This window comes from Eptesicus fuscus, chromosome 1, assembly GCF_027574615.1.
Source record: "Eptesicus fuscus isolate TK198812 chromosome 1, DD_ASM_mEF_20220401, whole genome shotgun sequence".
In the NCBI taxonomy this organism is placed as follows: domain Eukaryota; kingdom Metazoa; phylum Chordata; class Mammalia; order Chiroptera; family Vespertilionidae; genus Eptesicus; species Eptesicus fuscus.
In genome coordinates, this window is record NC_072473.1 from 38,558,932 (window position 1) to 38,573,583 (window position 14,652).

A 14,652-nucleotide genomic window follows, 5' to 3' on the forward strand; every position below is an offset into this window, starting at 1 on the left:
GGCAGTTGGGGGGGACCAGGCCAGCAGGAGAGGGCAGTTGGGGGGGACTCAGGCCTGTAGGGGAGGGGAGTTTGGGGGGACCAGGCCTATAGGGGAGGGCAGTTGGGGGGGACCAGGCCAGCAGGGGAGGGCAGTTTGAGGGGACCCAGGCCTGTAGGGGAGGGCAGTTGGGGGGGACCAGGCCTGCAGGGGAGGGCAGTTGGGCATGACCAGGCCAGCAGGGGAGGGCAGTTGGGGGCAACCAGGCCAGCAGGGGACAGAAGTTGGAGGTGAGCAGGCCTGCAGGGGAGGGCAGTTAGGGGCAACCAGGCTGGCAAGAGAGGGCAGTTAGGGGTGACCAGGCTGGCGGGGGGGGGGGGCAGTTAGCAGCAATCAGGCTGGCAGGGGAGCAGTTAGGCATCAATCAGGTTGGTTGGGGAGTGGTTAGGTGGTGATCAGGCTGGCAGGCAGAAGCGGTTAGGGGCAATCAGGCAGGCAGGCAGGCGAGCAGTTGGGAGCCAGCAGTCCTGGATTGTGTGAGGGATGTCCCAGATTGGAGAGGGTGCAGGCTGGGCTGAGGGACACAACCCCCCATGCATGAATTTCGTGCACTGGGCCTATAGTAACATTATATAAATTTCAAGTTGCAACTTTATAATGCAACAGTATACTCTATTGTGTGCTCACTACCCAAAGTCTAGTCTCCTTTTGTCATCTTGTATTTGACCTCCTTTACCCTCTTCATCCTCCCCTATCCAACAAAATATGTTTTAAAGAAAAGAAAGGAAAAAAGAAGAAAGGTCAAAATTATACTCTATACCATATGGGCTTTTGACTAAAGAAAGAGAGGTGAGCTGGAAAAGGCAGAGAAAATGTGTTTCCTTTTGTTCTTAGCAATCAAATTGTGAACATGCCCTGGAAAGTACAGCTGTAAGTATCTGTCACTGGGATCCACTATTGATAACACAAAGTGCTTTAACATTACATCACTGCTACTTTTCCTTTACGCTTAATCCAATTCAAATGTATTTTCCTGGCCTTAAGCAAGCTTTATTAAACAGAAGTGAATTCTAGAAAGATGCAGTGGAAACAGCAGCCTTACATACGAGTGGGGTGCAATAGAATTTTGGGAGGAATGTACTTGCAAATGTTAAAGTAGAATTTAGTCCTTCATTTATACATGGATATGTTGGAAAAACGAACATTAATCTAAAGTAGTTTGCAAGACAAAGAATAGGTATATAAGTCCCTTGGAGAAAAATTTTACGAAGTAGTTTCTTGATGCAATTAGTTTTACTGCAATTAGCACCGACAATTAGTAAGACTTAGCTTCTATTCCGGCCCCCAGCATTGGCCACCTTAAATCACGTGGAGGAGGTTTAATTGATTTCATTTGAGGATAAAATCAAGTGCAGGTGTCATATTTATTACTCACTGAAATGAAATGACTTGTTTTTAAAGCTTTGGAACTAAAGTTGTAGAGTTACTTTTGCCATCCTCTTTTCAAATTAACAAAATATCCTGCAAAATATCCATCTAATTTTTAGATAGTTACAAATTAATGAAAAAAATTACAAAATGTTTTTATAAATTTGAATATTTTAAAGATAAACCAATTTAACAAAACATGCAGTATAGTAAATATTGTCAATTCTCCACACTTCTGAATTGGCTTTCTCCCCAAAGCAAATTAAAGAAAGCAGCATACTTGTGTAGGGGTTGAAGACTGGAGTTATGTGAAGGTAGATGGTGAATACAAAAGAAAGTCCTTTTGGAGCATGAGAAAGTGGAAAATTCATATCTAAGTCTGCCTATGGATGCCTTCAGGGCAGAAAACTTAGAAGGTTTATTATACTATGTAAATTTAAAAAATTTATCTGAAACCGGTTTGGCTCAGTGGATAGAGCGTCGGCCTGCGGACTGGGGGGTCCCGGGTTCGATTCTGGTCAGGGGCATGTGCCTTGGTTGCGGGCACATCCCCAGTGGGGGGTGTGCAGGAGGCAGCTGATCGATGTTTCTCTCTCATCGATGTTTCTAACTCTCTATCCCTCTCTCTTCCTCTCTGTAAAAAATCAATAAAATATATATATTTTTAAAAATTTAGCCACAACCATGAACACAGTCTTAGCTGACCAGAGTGTGTAGTGTAGACAACAAATGAGACAAATACTGCTTTCCCACCGTACAAACAGTAAAAATGGATCCAAATCTTACTTTGCCCTCTTTGGCCAAGATGAATATGAAACTCAGATGTGAAAAAAAAATCACCTACAGTTTCAGACATGGAAAAGAATTACCCACATATTGCCATCATACTTCACATGACTCTTGAAATAAGGAAATTTTATATCAAACTTCATGAAGAATCACTATATGCCAATTAGCCAATTTATTTGTAATAAAAACAAGGGAAACTGAAGTCAATTTGCTCAAGATCTTATGAGAAGTCTGAATCATAGACAAGAATATTGTAGAAACAAGAAGTATAAATCCTTGGGGGGAAAAACAACACAAATAAACCCAAAATGGCAAAAAAAAGTATAAACTCTTTACTTCACTGAAAAGCCAAACCCATTCTGAAATCTCTGACTTCACTAATTCCCAAAGAGTAACTTACTTTAACGTGATGTACACCATTCAGTTTTCCAATCTGCTGTTCAATGGTCCAAACACAGGAACTACACGTCATCCCCTCAACAGAGATGGTGACAGAATTCACACCCATACTTGGATCCATTTTGATTTCTTCTTTACATTCCTATTAGAAACAATGAATTCATTCATTTCAGCCATGGAAATAATACTTCCTCATTTTCCCCCACCTCCTCAATTGAAAATATCTATATTTATAAAAGGCTAAGTGACAGACCATATGTCCATTCGACCAACCGACCGACCGACCAGCCGGTACATATAATGCACACAAGCAATTTAAAAATAAACATTGACTAGTGCATGTGCGATACATATAAAGCTCTAGCTGGCACCAATCGCCCGCATGTGTTTTGATCTGTCATTGTCGATTATGAATTTGGTTGACACATCTATTACAGAAAAGGGCGAATAGTGATATTAAAGTATTTCTTCTAATTAATTTCCTTTCAATGTGCATGAATCCGTGCACCAGGCCACTAGTAGTACTAATAAAATAGAGACAGTATTTTTTTCTCTCATCTCATGTTAGTCTCATTTCAGGGCTTTTGCTTTCACTATTCCCTTAGTTTGGAACTTTCTCCTTCCAGATATCTGCTTTGCTAACTTCCTTATCTCTTTCAAGTCTTTACCTTCTTAATGAGTCTTACACTGACCAACCTGTTTAAAATTGCAACCCACATCTTTCCATAAACACACACTTGATTCCCTTTACCTCTGCTCTATTTTTCTTTTTTCACAGAACTTATCACCTTCTAATGTTGTCTATATCTTATTTATTATGTTTATTGCTTTTTATCTGTCTTCCTGCAATGGTTTTAAAGCATATTCACAAATTTTTTGTTTACTCCTTGCTTCAAGAGGTGGAAATTAACTCCTTTCCCCTTGAGTGTGTCCTGGGCTCAGTGACTTGCTTCCAACAAATAGAATATGGTGAAAGCAACAAGGTGTGACTTCCAAGACTAAGTCATAAAAGGCACTGCAAGAGGGAGAGAAAAGTCATTGTGGCTTCCTCCTTGTCTTGTCTTGAATCATTTATTCTGGGGAAAGGCACCTGCCATGTCATGAGGATACTCAAGCAATCTTACAAAAAGGTTCATATGTGGAGAAATTGAGACTTCCTGACAACAGCCAGGTGAGTGAACTGTCTTGGAAGGTGATTCTTTTTATAAAATGTTTTTATTGATTTAATATTTTTTTTAGAGAGGAAGGGAAAGGGAGAGATTGAAACATCGATAAGAGAGAACACATCGATCGATCAATCGGCTGCCTCCTGCACGCCTCCTAATGGCACCCACAACCAGGAATTGAACCAGAATTGAACCAGTGACCTCCTGGTGCATAAGACAATGCTCAATCCACTGAGCGACACCAGCCGGACGGAAATTGGTTCTTCAGACTCAGTTAAGCCTTTAGGTGCCTGCAGCTCCAGCCAACATATTAACTACAACCTCATCAGAGACCTTGAGCCAGAATCACACAGCTAAACCACTCCCAATTTCATGACCCACAGAGAAACTCTGAGATAATAAATACTTGTTGTTTTCAGCCAGTACATTTTGGGATAATTTATTACACTAAAATAATTAACTAATACAAATTCCACTGGAATGAAAATTCCATAAAAATAGGAATCTGATTTTTTCATTGATATTAGTTTGAACTGCATAAAATTGCCATTGCTGCATATCAAAGTAGTCGAAGATTGGCAACTTCATATAGATTAACCTAATATATCCCATGAAAACAGTGGTCTCCTTTGATGAAGAGAACTGGGTGGTTAGGGGATATGCATGAGAAAAAGAATTTTCACAATATAACTTTTTATACCTTTTTTAAAAAAATTTTTTTTATTGATTTCAGAGAAGAAGGGAGAGAGAGAAACATCAATGAAGAGAGACAACATTGATCAACTGCCTACTGCAGGCCCCCTACTTGGGGACCGAGCCTGCAAGCCAGGCATGTGCCCTGACCAGGAATCAAACTATGACCTCCTGGTTCATAGGTCAACACTCAACCATAGAGCCACACCAGCCAGGCTTTTTATACCTTTTGTAAAAATTGAGATGTAACTGACTTATAAAATTGTGTAGTTAAAGGTGTACAATGTGTTGGCTTGAAACATCTATATATATATATAATAATAAAAGCCTAAGTGACCGGCCAACCAGCAGGTAGCTATGATGCACATTTACCACCAGGGGGCAGATGCTCAATGCAGGAGCTGCAGAGTGACAGCAATTTTGCAGAGTGCTGTCTAGCACTCCGGGACCCCTCAGGGAATGTCAGACTGCCAGTTTCGGCCTGATCGCCGTAGGCCAGGCCAAGGGTCCCACCAGTGCACAAATCCTCTAGTCTATACTAATAATAGACAAATATGTAAATTGACCATACCTCTGCAACGCCCACAGGCAATCAGGAGTGAGTATGCAAATTAACCCAACAAAGATGGCGGGCCTGTGGGAAGCATGCATGCACACACGCGCCAAGCGGCCGGGGGTGAGGTGCAACACCCACCCACCCTCCGCGTAGCCGGGGAGATGTGGCAGGCGTCCCCAGGACCCTGGCTGCTCGGTGCCGGTGCAGGCACGCGCTGGCCACAGGGACATGCTGGTCCCGGGGATGCCACTAGAGTGTCCAGTCCTCTCAGCCCAGCCTGGGGGCAGCTGGAGTTCTCAGTCCTCTTGGTTTGTGCAGCCCGTGAACCGGAAGCAGAAACCAAGAGCATGGGGAGCACCAGGAATTCTGGGAATCATAGTTCTGGTGGCAGCCCCTGGACCGGAAGCGAAAGCCCAGAGTGCAGGGAGCACCAGGAATGCTGGGAATCATAGTTCTGGTGGCAGATGCATTGTGGGATCTCCTAGACCAGTGATGGTGAACCAATGACACGCATGTCAGCAATGACACGCGTAGCCATTTCTGATGACATGCAGCTGCTGAGGCAGCTGCATGCCGAGGATGAAACATTTGCTCCTCCTGAGGATGAAACATTTGCGACTAGAGTCTAGTCTAACTCTAAGACTCTAGTCGCAAATGTTTCATCCTCCCCTATTAGACACTCTGTGCCGGAGGTCTGTAGGCCAAAACAACAGAAGTCCGGCACAGAGCGTCTAGTTCTGGGACTTCCGGTTAAGCCGGGATCTTTGCCCTCACTTCCGCCAGCAGAGCAGGGAGCAGGGGAACGCAACGGGGGACACATCTCTGGGGGCCCTGCCATTACCAGTAACCGAATAACAGTTAACCACAGCAACCATTATCTACTGTTCTGGGGTGTCATGGATTTCTAATCCATCATTACTGAGATAAGTGAGGGGGAGGCTGGGAGAGGCGAGGGTTTGTGGCGTGCTATGGGTGCCGTTTCCTGCCATTAGAAATAGCGGCAGCCATTTTAATTCACATAAGGAACACCATCTTGCTCCATAGTGCAGACTCCATTTCACCACTATTACTGTTACGCATCCTTATTAACCCCTATTTCTGCTTATTAACCCTGCCCTTTCCTAAAAGACAGTTATATGCACCATTTTGTGGTTAGTTAGGCTAGTTAACCCCTAATTGCCTGCAGGCCTAACAAGCTATCTATAATTCTATCTTCTGTCACTGGCCCCCTGATGGAGAACCCAAAAAATAAAAAACTAAGGTTTAGTAAAAGAAGTGGTAGTAGCAGTGGCCGACCCTTTCAAGAGACATGGAACAAGATGTATGGCTTTATAGAAAAAAATGGCAGATCATTTTGCATTCTATGTACTGAAACGGTAGTAAGCAGAACGTGAAATATAAATAGACATTTTGAAACTAATCATTCCCAGCTCTTGGAAAAAAGTGAGGATGAAAGGAAGGAATACATTTCCAGGCAGCTACACCTTTATAAGAGCCAATCTAATTCCATCCTTAAATTTATGAAAGGCTCTACAAATTTAACATCTGCAGGTTTGAGCATTGCTCACTCTATAGCTCAGCATGGAAAAGCGCTCAGTGAGGAAGAATTTATTAAAGAAACTCTCCTAAAATGTGCACCAGTTCTATTTCATGATACGCAGAATAAAGATGCAATTATTAAGAGAATATCTGAGTTACCACTCAGTAGAAATATCATAAAAGACCAAATAATGAGACTGAACACAAACGTACAACATCAATTAAAGAGAGACATAAGGAAGTGTAAACATTTTTCGATCTCTCTTGATGAAACTACTGATGTCACATCACATGCTCAGTTGGCCATTATTAGTCGATATTCTGATGGTCTCACAATGAGAGAAGAGTTGATAAAGTTAGTATCAGTTTCAACAAGTAAATCAGGAAGCGAAATATGTAAGGTTGTTATACAAACATTTCGTGACCTAAGCATTGATATCTCTAAAGTTGTGTCAGTGATGACAGGTGGGGCACCAAATATGGTGGGGGAAAAAGTCAGATTTGTCAAATTGTTTACAGAAGCTATTGGACATCCGATTGTGCCTTTTCATTGTATTATCCATCAGGAGGCTTTATGTGCCAAGGCAGGATTCACCAACTTAAACGACTTAATGTCAGTTGTTACAAAAATAGTTAATTTAATAGCTGCTCGCCCCCTTCACAAGTGAGAATTTTCAGTACTTTTACTAGAGATTGATTCCACCTACAGTGGACTGCTGATGTACAATAATGTAAGATGGCTGAGCTGAGGCAAAGTTCTTGAGCGCTTTGTGGAGTGCTTTGAAGAAATTAAGGTATTTCTTGACGATAAGGATCTGGGAAACTTTCCTCAGCTTAATGATGATAAGTGGGTCAACACCCTGATGTTTTTTACAGATCTCTCTGTTCATATTAATGAACTGAACTTAAAGTTACAAGGTTTTGGCAAAAGTATTGATGTTATGTTTGGATACATAAAAGCTTTTGAAAGTAAAGTTAAAATTTTCAAGATGTAGAAACTAAAACTTATAAGTATTTTCCTCGAGTAACAAAGTATTTTGAGAAGGCCAGTGCAGCTGTACAAAATGAAATGGAACTCTTGCATATGAAGTACCAGCATGTCTTAGACTCATTACTTGACCAGTTTAGTGATAGATTTAGTCAATTTCGAAGTCTAGAACAGACCATGAAAATAATTAAGTATCCTGATGTAGTAGTCTACAATAGTTTGGAATTAAATGGTTTCCAATGGATGCAAATTGATGATTTGGAGATGCAACTTGCAGAATTTCAAGACAGTATCTGGGCTCAGGTGTTTGTCGACTTGAGGTCAAAGCTTGAGAATCTGGAAAAGTGCCGCTTGGAGAATCAAGAGGAGTGCCACTATGAACAGGAAATTTGGAGTGCCTGGAACCGACTACCAGACACTTTTAGCACCCTGAAAAATATAGAATGGCTTTACTCACAATTTTTCCCTCTATATACTTTTGTGAGGCCTTATTCTCAGCGTTAAATAATATCAAAACCAACAAAAGAAACAGATTGACAGATGAAGTTAGTAGCGCTTGCTTGGGCCTGAAGTGTACAAAACACCAACCTTCAATTGAAGATTTAGCCAATGAAATTCAGCAACAAAAAAGTCACTAGGTGGGAGGAACGAAGATGGCGGCAAAGTTAAACAACTAATCTGCTGCCTCGCACAACAATTTCAAAAATACAACTAAAAGACAAAACATCTACCACCCAGAACCACGGGAAAGCTGGCTGAGTGGAAGATTTACAACTAAGAAGAGAAAGGAGCCCAAAGGCTGAAAAGCTGAGGTAGGGAGGCGCTCGAATCCAGCTGGCGGCGGGCGACTGGGTGCGCGGCTTTTCTTCAACCTGCAGGGAGACAAGCTCCCGATCACTCTGAAATCCAGTTTCTGGGGACACACGGGGGACCCAGACACCTACAGGGAGAAGCTGGACTCTCGGCCATCAGGTCGGAAAGTGAGAGTGACTTTTTTGCAGAGGTGTGCCCAGCAATCATTGTTTTACTGCGCTGGAGCACGGGGCACAGGGACTTGGAAACGTGGAAAGGCAGAGACGGCTGAAGCCAGCCATCGCCCTTGGCCACGCCCCAGCCTAGTGATGCCCTGAGACCCCGCCCCCCCCCGAGACCCCGCCCCGCACATTCTACAAACCCGCCCAGGCTCCACACAGTGGCTTTTGCATATAAATGGCCTGTTCTGTGGCAGCTTAACCAAATAAACTGCAGCTCCAGTCAGACTGCTCCAAAACTGCCCAAGCAAAGGAGGAGAAAACTAGTTCTTGCTGTAGCTCCTGCTGGGGGACACACAGTACACAAGGGTACACCAAGAGTGTCCACCTCAAGTAACTGGGAGGCCAACCCACTGGCCCATATAGGACACCCAGCACACAAAGCCACCCTACCAACTCAGGGAAGCAGTGAAAATGCAGAGACAAAGAAACAGATCATAAATGAAAGAAATGGAGGAAAGCAAATGCCTGGATATAGAGTTCAAAACCACGGTTATAAGGTTTTTCAAGAATTTCATGGAAAAGGCCGATAAATTCAATGAGACCCTCGAGGATATGAAAAAGGACCAACTAGAAATTAAACATACACTGACTGAGATAAAAAATATTATACAGAGACCCAACAGCAGACTAGAGGATCGCAAGAATCAACTCAAAGATTTGGAATACAAAGAGGCCAAGGACACTCCTCCAGAGAAGCAAGAAGAGAAAAGAATTCAGAAAGTTGAAGATAGTGTAAGAAGCCTCTGGGACAACTTCAAGCGAACCAACATCAGAATTATGGGGGTACCAGAAGAAGAGAGAGAGCAAGATGCTGAAAACCTATTTGAAGAAATAATGAACGAAAACTTCCCCCACCTGATGAAAGAAATAGACTTACAAGTCCAGGAAGCACACAGAACCCCAAACAAAAGGAATCCAAAGAGGACCACACCAAGACACATCATAATTAAAATGCCAAGGGCAAAAGACAAAGAGAGAATCTTACAAGCAGCAAGAGAAAAACAGTTACTTACCTACAAGGGAGCACCCATACGATTATCAGCTAATTTCTCAACAGAAACCATGCAGGCCAGACAGGAGTGGCAAGAAATATTCAAAGTGATGAATAGCAGGAACCTACAACCAAGACTACTCTACCCAGCAAAATTATCATTCAGAATTGAAGGGCAGATAAAGAGCTTCACAGATAAGAAAAAGCTAAAGGAGTTCATCACCACTAAACCAGTATTATATGAAATGCTGAAAGGTGTTCTTTAAAAAGAGGAAAAAGAAGAAAAAGATAAAAATTATGAACAACAAATACATATCTATCAACAAGTGAATCTAAAAGTCAAGTGAATTAAAAATCTGAGGAACAGAATAAACTGGTGAACTTAATAGAATCAGAGGCATAGAATGGGAGTGGATTGATAATTCTCAGGGGGAAAGGTGTGTCTGTGTGGGGAGTACGGGAAGAGACTGGACAAAAATCATACACCTATGGATAAGGACAGCATGGGGAGGTAAGGGCAGACAGGGGGTGGGAACTGGGTGGTGGGGAGATATGGGGGGAAAAGGAGAAACAATTGTAATCTGAACAATAAAGATTCATTAAAATTTTAAAAAAATAATAATAATTTCTGTATAACAGTGAAACAAGTGTTACTTTTCCACATGTTCTATTGTTGTTCACAATTTCAGCACCATTGATTTTACCTTAGATCAGTTTCTCTGTTTAAATAAAATTCTGTTGCCTATTCTCTTATCATTGATTAGGCTAGGGTGAAATTAATGTTTAAAATCAGTTTTATTCCAGTACATTTACTATTTGACCTTTTTATTAAAATAAACATGTTTTGCCAAAACCGGTTTGGCTCATTGGATAGAGCGTCGGCCTGCGGACTCAAGGGTCCCAGGTTCGATTCCTGTCAAGGGCATGTACCTTGGTTGCGAGCACATCCCCAGTAGGGGGTGTGCAAGAGGCAGCTGATCGATGTTTCTCTCTCATCGATGTTTCTAACTCTCTATCCCTCTCTCTTCCTCTCTGTAAAAAATCAATAAAATATATTTTTAAAAAAAGAGCCGAAACCGGTTTGGCTCAGTGGATAGAGCATCGGCCTGCGGACTCAAGGGTCCCAGGTTCGTTTCCAGTCAAGGGCATGTACCTTGGTTGCGGGCACATCCCCAGTAGGGGGTGTCCAGGAGGCAGCTGATCGATGATTCTCTCTCATCGATGTTTCTAGCTCTCTATCCCTCTCTCTTCCTCTCTATAAAAAATCAATAAAATATATATATATATTAAAAAAAAAGAATAAAATAAACATGTTTTTCAATACTCATTAAAAAAAAAAGTCACTAATAGGCAGGTTAGTTAAAGAATTCCCCCTCCCCCTCACTTATCTTAGTTCACGGCACCCCACACAAGCTAAATAATATCAAGACCAACAAAAGAAACCGACTGACAGATGAACAAAGAAGTCACTAAGCAGGTAAGTTAAGTATTTAGTTTTTGGTTTATTAAATATAATCCTACCTAATAATAGACAAATATGCAAATTGACCATACCTCCGACACCCCCACAAGCCACGCCCACCATCCAATCAAAGCTAGTATGCAAATTAACCCAAACCAAGATGGCTACAGCCACAGAGAGCAAGGTTTCCTAGGTAACAGAGGAAGCCAAGCTTTCCGCCTGCCCTTGCCAGGCCTAAGCCTCCACTCAAGCTACAAAGTTTCAATTATAGAAAGTAAACAAATTCAAACAAATGGCGGCAGGATGGAGCTTGAGAGAGCAGACCAGGGTTGCCGCCGGCAACAGGGGAAGCAAAGCTTTCCGCACACCCTGGCCGGGCCCACCCGCTTAAGGCAACAAAGTTTCAATTATAACCCCAACACAAATGGCTGCCGGCCTCGGAGGGAGCCCCAGGCTTGGCTCCACTCCAGGCTACAAAGTTTCAATTGTAGAAGGAAAATAAATTCCAAATACCAGGGCCTCCACTTGGGTTGCCAGGGGGCGTGGCCGGCCTGCAAACCACCACAGGCCCCTCGCTCAGGCTGCCCCACGCCCCAAGGGAACCCCAACCTGATGAGGAACACCTGGTACAGCTGGCCCCTCCCCTGTACCAGGCCTCTATCCTATCTAATAAAAGAGTATTATGCAGATTGATCATCACTACAACACACAATATAGCTGCCCCCATGTGGTCAAAGATCCTGCCCCCATGTGGACACAAGATGGCCACCACAAGATGGCCAGCAGGAGAGGGCAGTTGGGAGGCACCCGGCCTGCAAGGGAGGGCAGTTGAGAAGGACCAGGTCTGCAAGGGAGGGCAGTTGGAGGTGATCAACCCTGCAGGAGAGGGCAGTTAGGGGTGACCAGGCCGGCAGAGGAGGGAAGTTGGGGGCAAACAGGCTGGCAGCAGAGTGGTTAGGGGGTGATCAGGCTGGCAGGCAGAAGTGCTTAGGGGCAATCAGGAAGGCAGGCAGGCAAGCAGTTGGGAGCCAGCAGTCCTGGATTGTGAGAGGGATGTCCGACTGCCCGTTTAGGCCCGATCCCGGTGGGCAGTCGGACATCCCTCGAGGGTTGGGGTCTCAGACATTTTGCTCATATGACTGCAAAGACAGACAGAAACTCCCAGATTGGAGAAGGCTCCCCTGAGGGAGAGGGTGCAGGTCGAGCTGAGGGACCCATCCCCCATGCATGAATCTTCATGCACCGGGCCCCTAGTTTTTTATATTGCAATAAGACTTCCACCATTACTAACACCTCTATCTTATCACTTATCATTTCTTTTGTGGTGAGAACAATTACGATCTAGTCTCTTATACCTTTTTAATTTTATAGCATGAAAATGTATTATTATTCAAACACAGACACAGTCACAAACACACACACACACACACACACACACACACACACATATGCACACACAAAACAGTGGACATGAAATATTAGAAAACAATAATATGGATGGGAGTTTGTAATTGAGCATTCCAAGGTCCTTGGTCTTGTTTAGAATGTATATAGAGAAAGAGATAACCCCTGGTTTTGTTAAGAATACATGTTAGAAATTTAAGGATAATGGTAGGAGAAATGTCTATGCAAGCCCTTTACCCATTTTAACAGGGATTTGGAGGTGGTTGTTGAGTTGCATGATTTCTAAATAACTTCTGCATATTAATCTCTTACCAGATATGATTTCCAAATATTTTCTCCTATTCTATGTCTTATCTTTCTACTCTATTAGTAGGGTTCTTTGATGCCCAAAAGTTTTTAATTTTGATAAAATCCATTCTATTTTTTGTTGTTGTTGCAACTATTCATGTTTTAAATTGAAATAAAATTGACATATAACACTGTATTAGTTTTAGGTGTACAACATAATGATTTGATATGTGTAGATATCACAAAATTATTATCACCATAAGTTTAGTTAACATCCACCACCATACATAGTTACAAGTTTTTTCTTGTGGTGAGAAATTCTAAGATCTATTCTCTTAGCAATTTTCAAATATGTAATACAGTATTTTTAACTATAGTCACCATGCTGTACATTACATCCCCAGACTTATTTATCTTATAACTAAAAGTTTGTACCTTTTGACCACCTTCACCCATCTTTCTCACCCCAACCCCCTCCCTCTGGCAATGAACTAACCTGTTCTCAGTATCTATGAGTTTGTGGTGTTTTTTTTAGATTCCACATATAAGTGAGCTCATATAATATTAGTATTTCTCTGCTTATTTCACTTAACATAATGACCTTAAGATCCATCCATGTTGTTGCAAGTGGCAAAATTTCCTTCTTTTTTAGCCATTCATCCCTCAACAGACACTTAGGTTGTTTCCATGTCTTGGCTATCCAATATAATAAATAGGTAATATGCAAATTGACCATGATTCCAACACACAAGATGGCTGCCCCTATGTGGACACAAGATGGCCGGCAGGGGAGGGCAGTTGTGGGTGATCAGGCCTGCAGGGGAGGGCAGTTAGGGGTGACTGGGCAGCAGAGGAGTGCAGTTGGGGCAATCAGCCTGCAGGGGAGGGCAGTTAGGGGTGACCCAGGCCTGCAGGGGAGGGAAGTTGGGGGCAACCAGGCCTGTAGGGGAGGGCAGTTGGGGGGGGGGACCAGGCTAGCAGGGAAGGGCAGTTAGGGGTGACTGGGCAGCAGAGGAGTGCAGTTGGGGCAATCAGCTTGCAGGGGAGGGCAGTTAGGGGTGACCCAGGCCTGCAGGGGAGGGAAGTTGAGGGCAACCAGGCCTGTAGGGGAGGGCAGTTGGGGGGGGACCAGGCTGGCAGGGAAGGGCAGTTAGGGGTGACCAGGCCTGCAGGAGAGGGAAGTTGAGAGTGACTAGGCCTGCAGGGGAGGGCAAATGGGGGGGGGGGGACCAGGCTGGCAGGGGAGGGCAGTTAGGGGTGACCAGGCCTGCAGGGGAGGACAGTTGGGGGGACCAAGCCTGCAGGGGAAGGCAGTTGGGAAGGACCAGGCCTACAGGGGAGGGCAGTTAGGGGTGACCAAGCCTGCAGGGGAGGACAGTTGGGGGTGACCAGGCCTGAAGGGGAGGGCAGTTGGGGGGGACCAGGCCTGCAGAGGAGGGCAGTTGGGGGGGACCATGAGGGCAGTTGGGGGCAACCAAGCCGACCAGGGAGGGCAGTTAGGGGTGACCAGGCCTGCAAGGGAGGGCAGTTAGGGGTGACCGGGCCAGCATAGGAGGGAAGTTGGGGCGACCAGGTCAGCAGGGGAGGGCAGTTGGGGGAAACCAGGCTGGCAGGGGAGGGCAGTTAGGGGAGACCAGGCCAGCAGGGGAGGGCAGTTAGGGGCAATTGGGCGAGCAGGGGAGGGCAGTTAGGGGTAACCAGGCTGGCAGGGGAGGGAAGTTAGGGTGACCGGGCCAGCAGGGGAGGGCAGTTGGGGGCAACCAGGCTGGCAGGGGAGGGCAGTTAGGGGCAACCTGGCTGGAAAGGGAGGACAGTTAGCAGTGACCAGGCTGGCAAGGGAGGGCAGTAGGGGCAATATGACCAGCAGGGGAGCAGTTAGGCATTGATCATACTGGCAGGGGAGTGGTTAGGAGATGATCAGGCTGGCAGGCAGAAG

General features: G+C 44.3%; 1 protein-coding gene across 1 annotated transcript in view; it reads right to left on the reverse strand.

Moving 5' to 3' along the window:
- ATP7A (ATPase copper transporting alpha) overlaps positions 1-14,652 on the reverse strand; it is a 225,279-nt gene that overhangs the window by 123,821 nt on the left and 86,806 nt on the right. The window contains exon 2 of the mRNA XM_054721139.1: positions 2,597-2,737. Coding sequence (XP_054577114.1) covers positions 2,597-2,716 — 120 coding nt within the window. The 5' untranslated portion in view covers positions 2,717-2,737. The remainder of the gene's footprint in view (positions 1-2,596; positions 2,738-14,652) is intronic.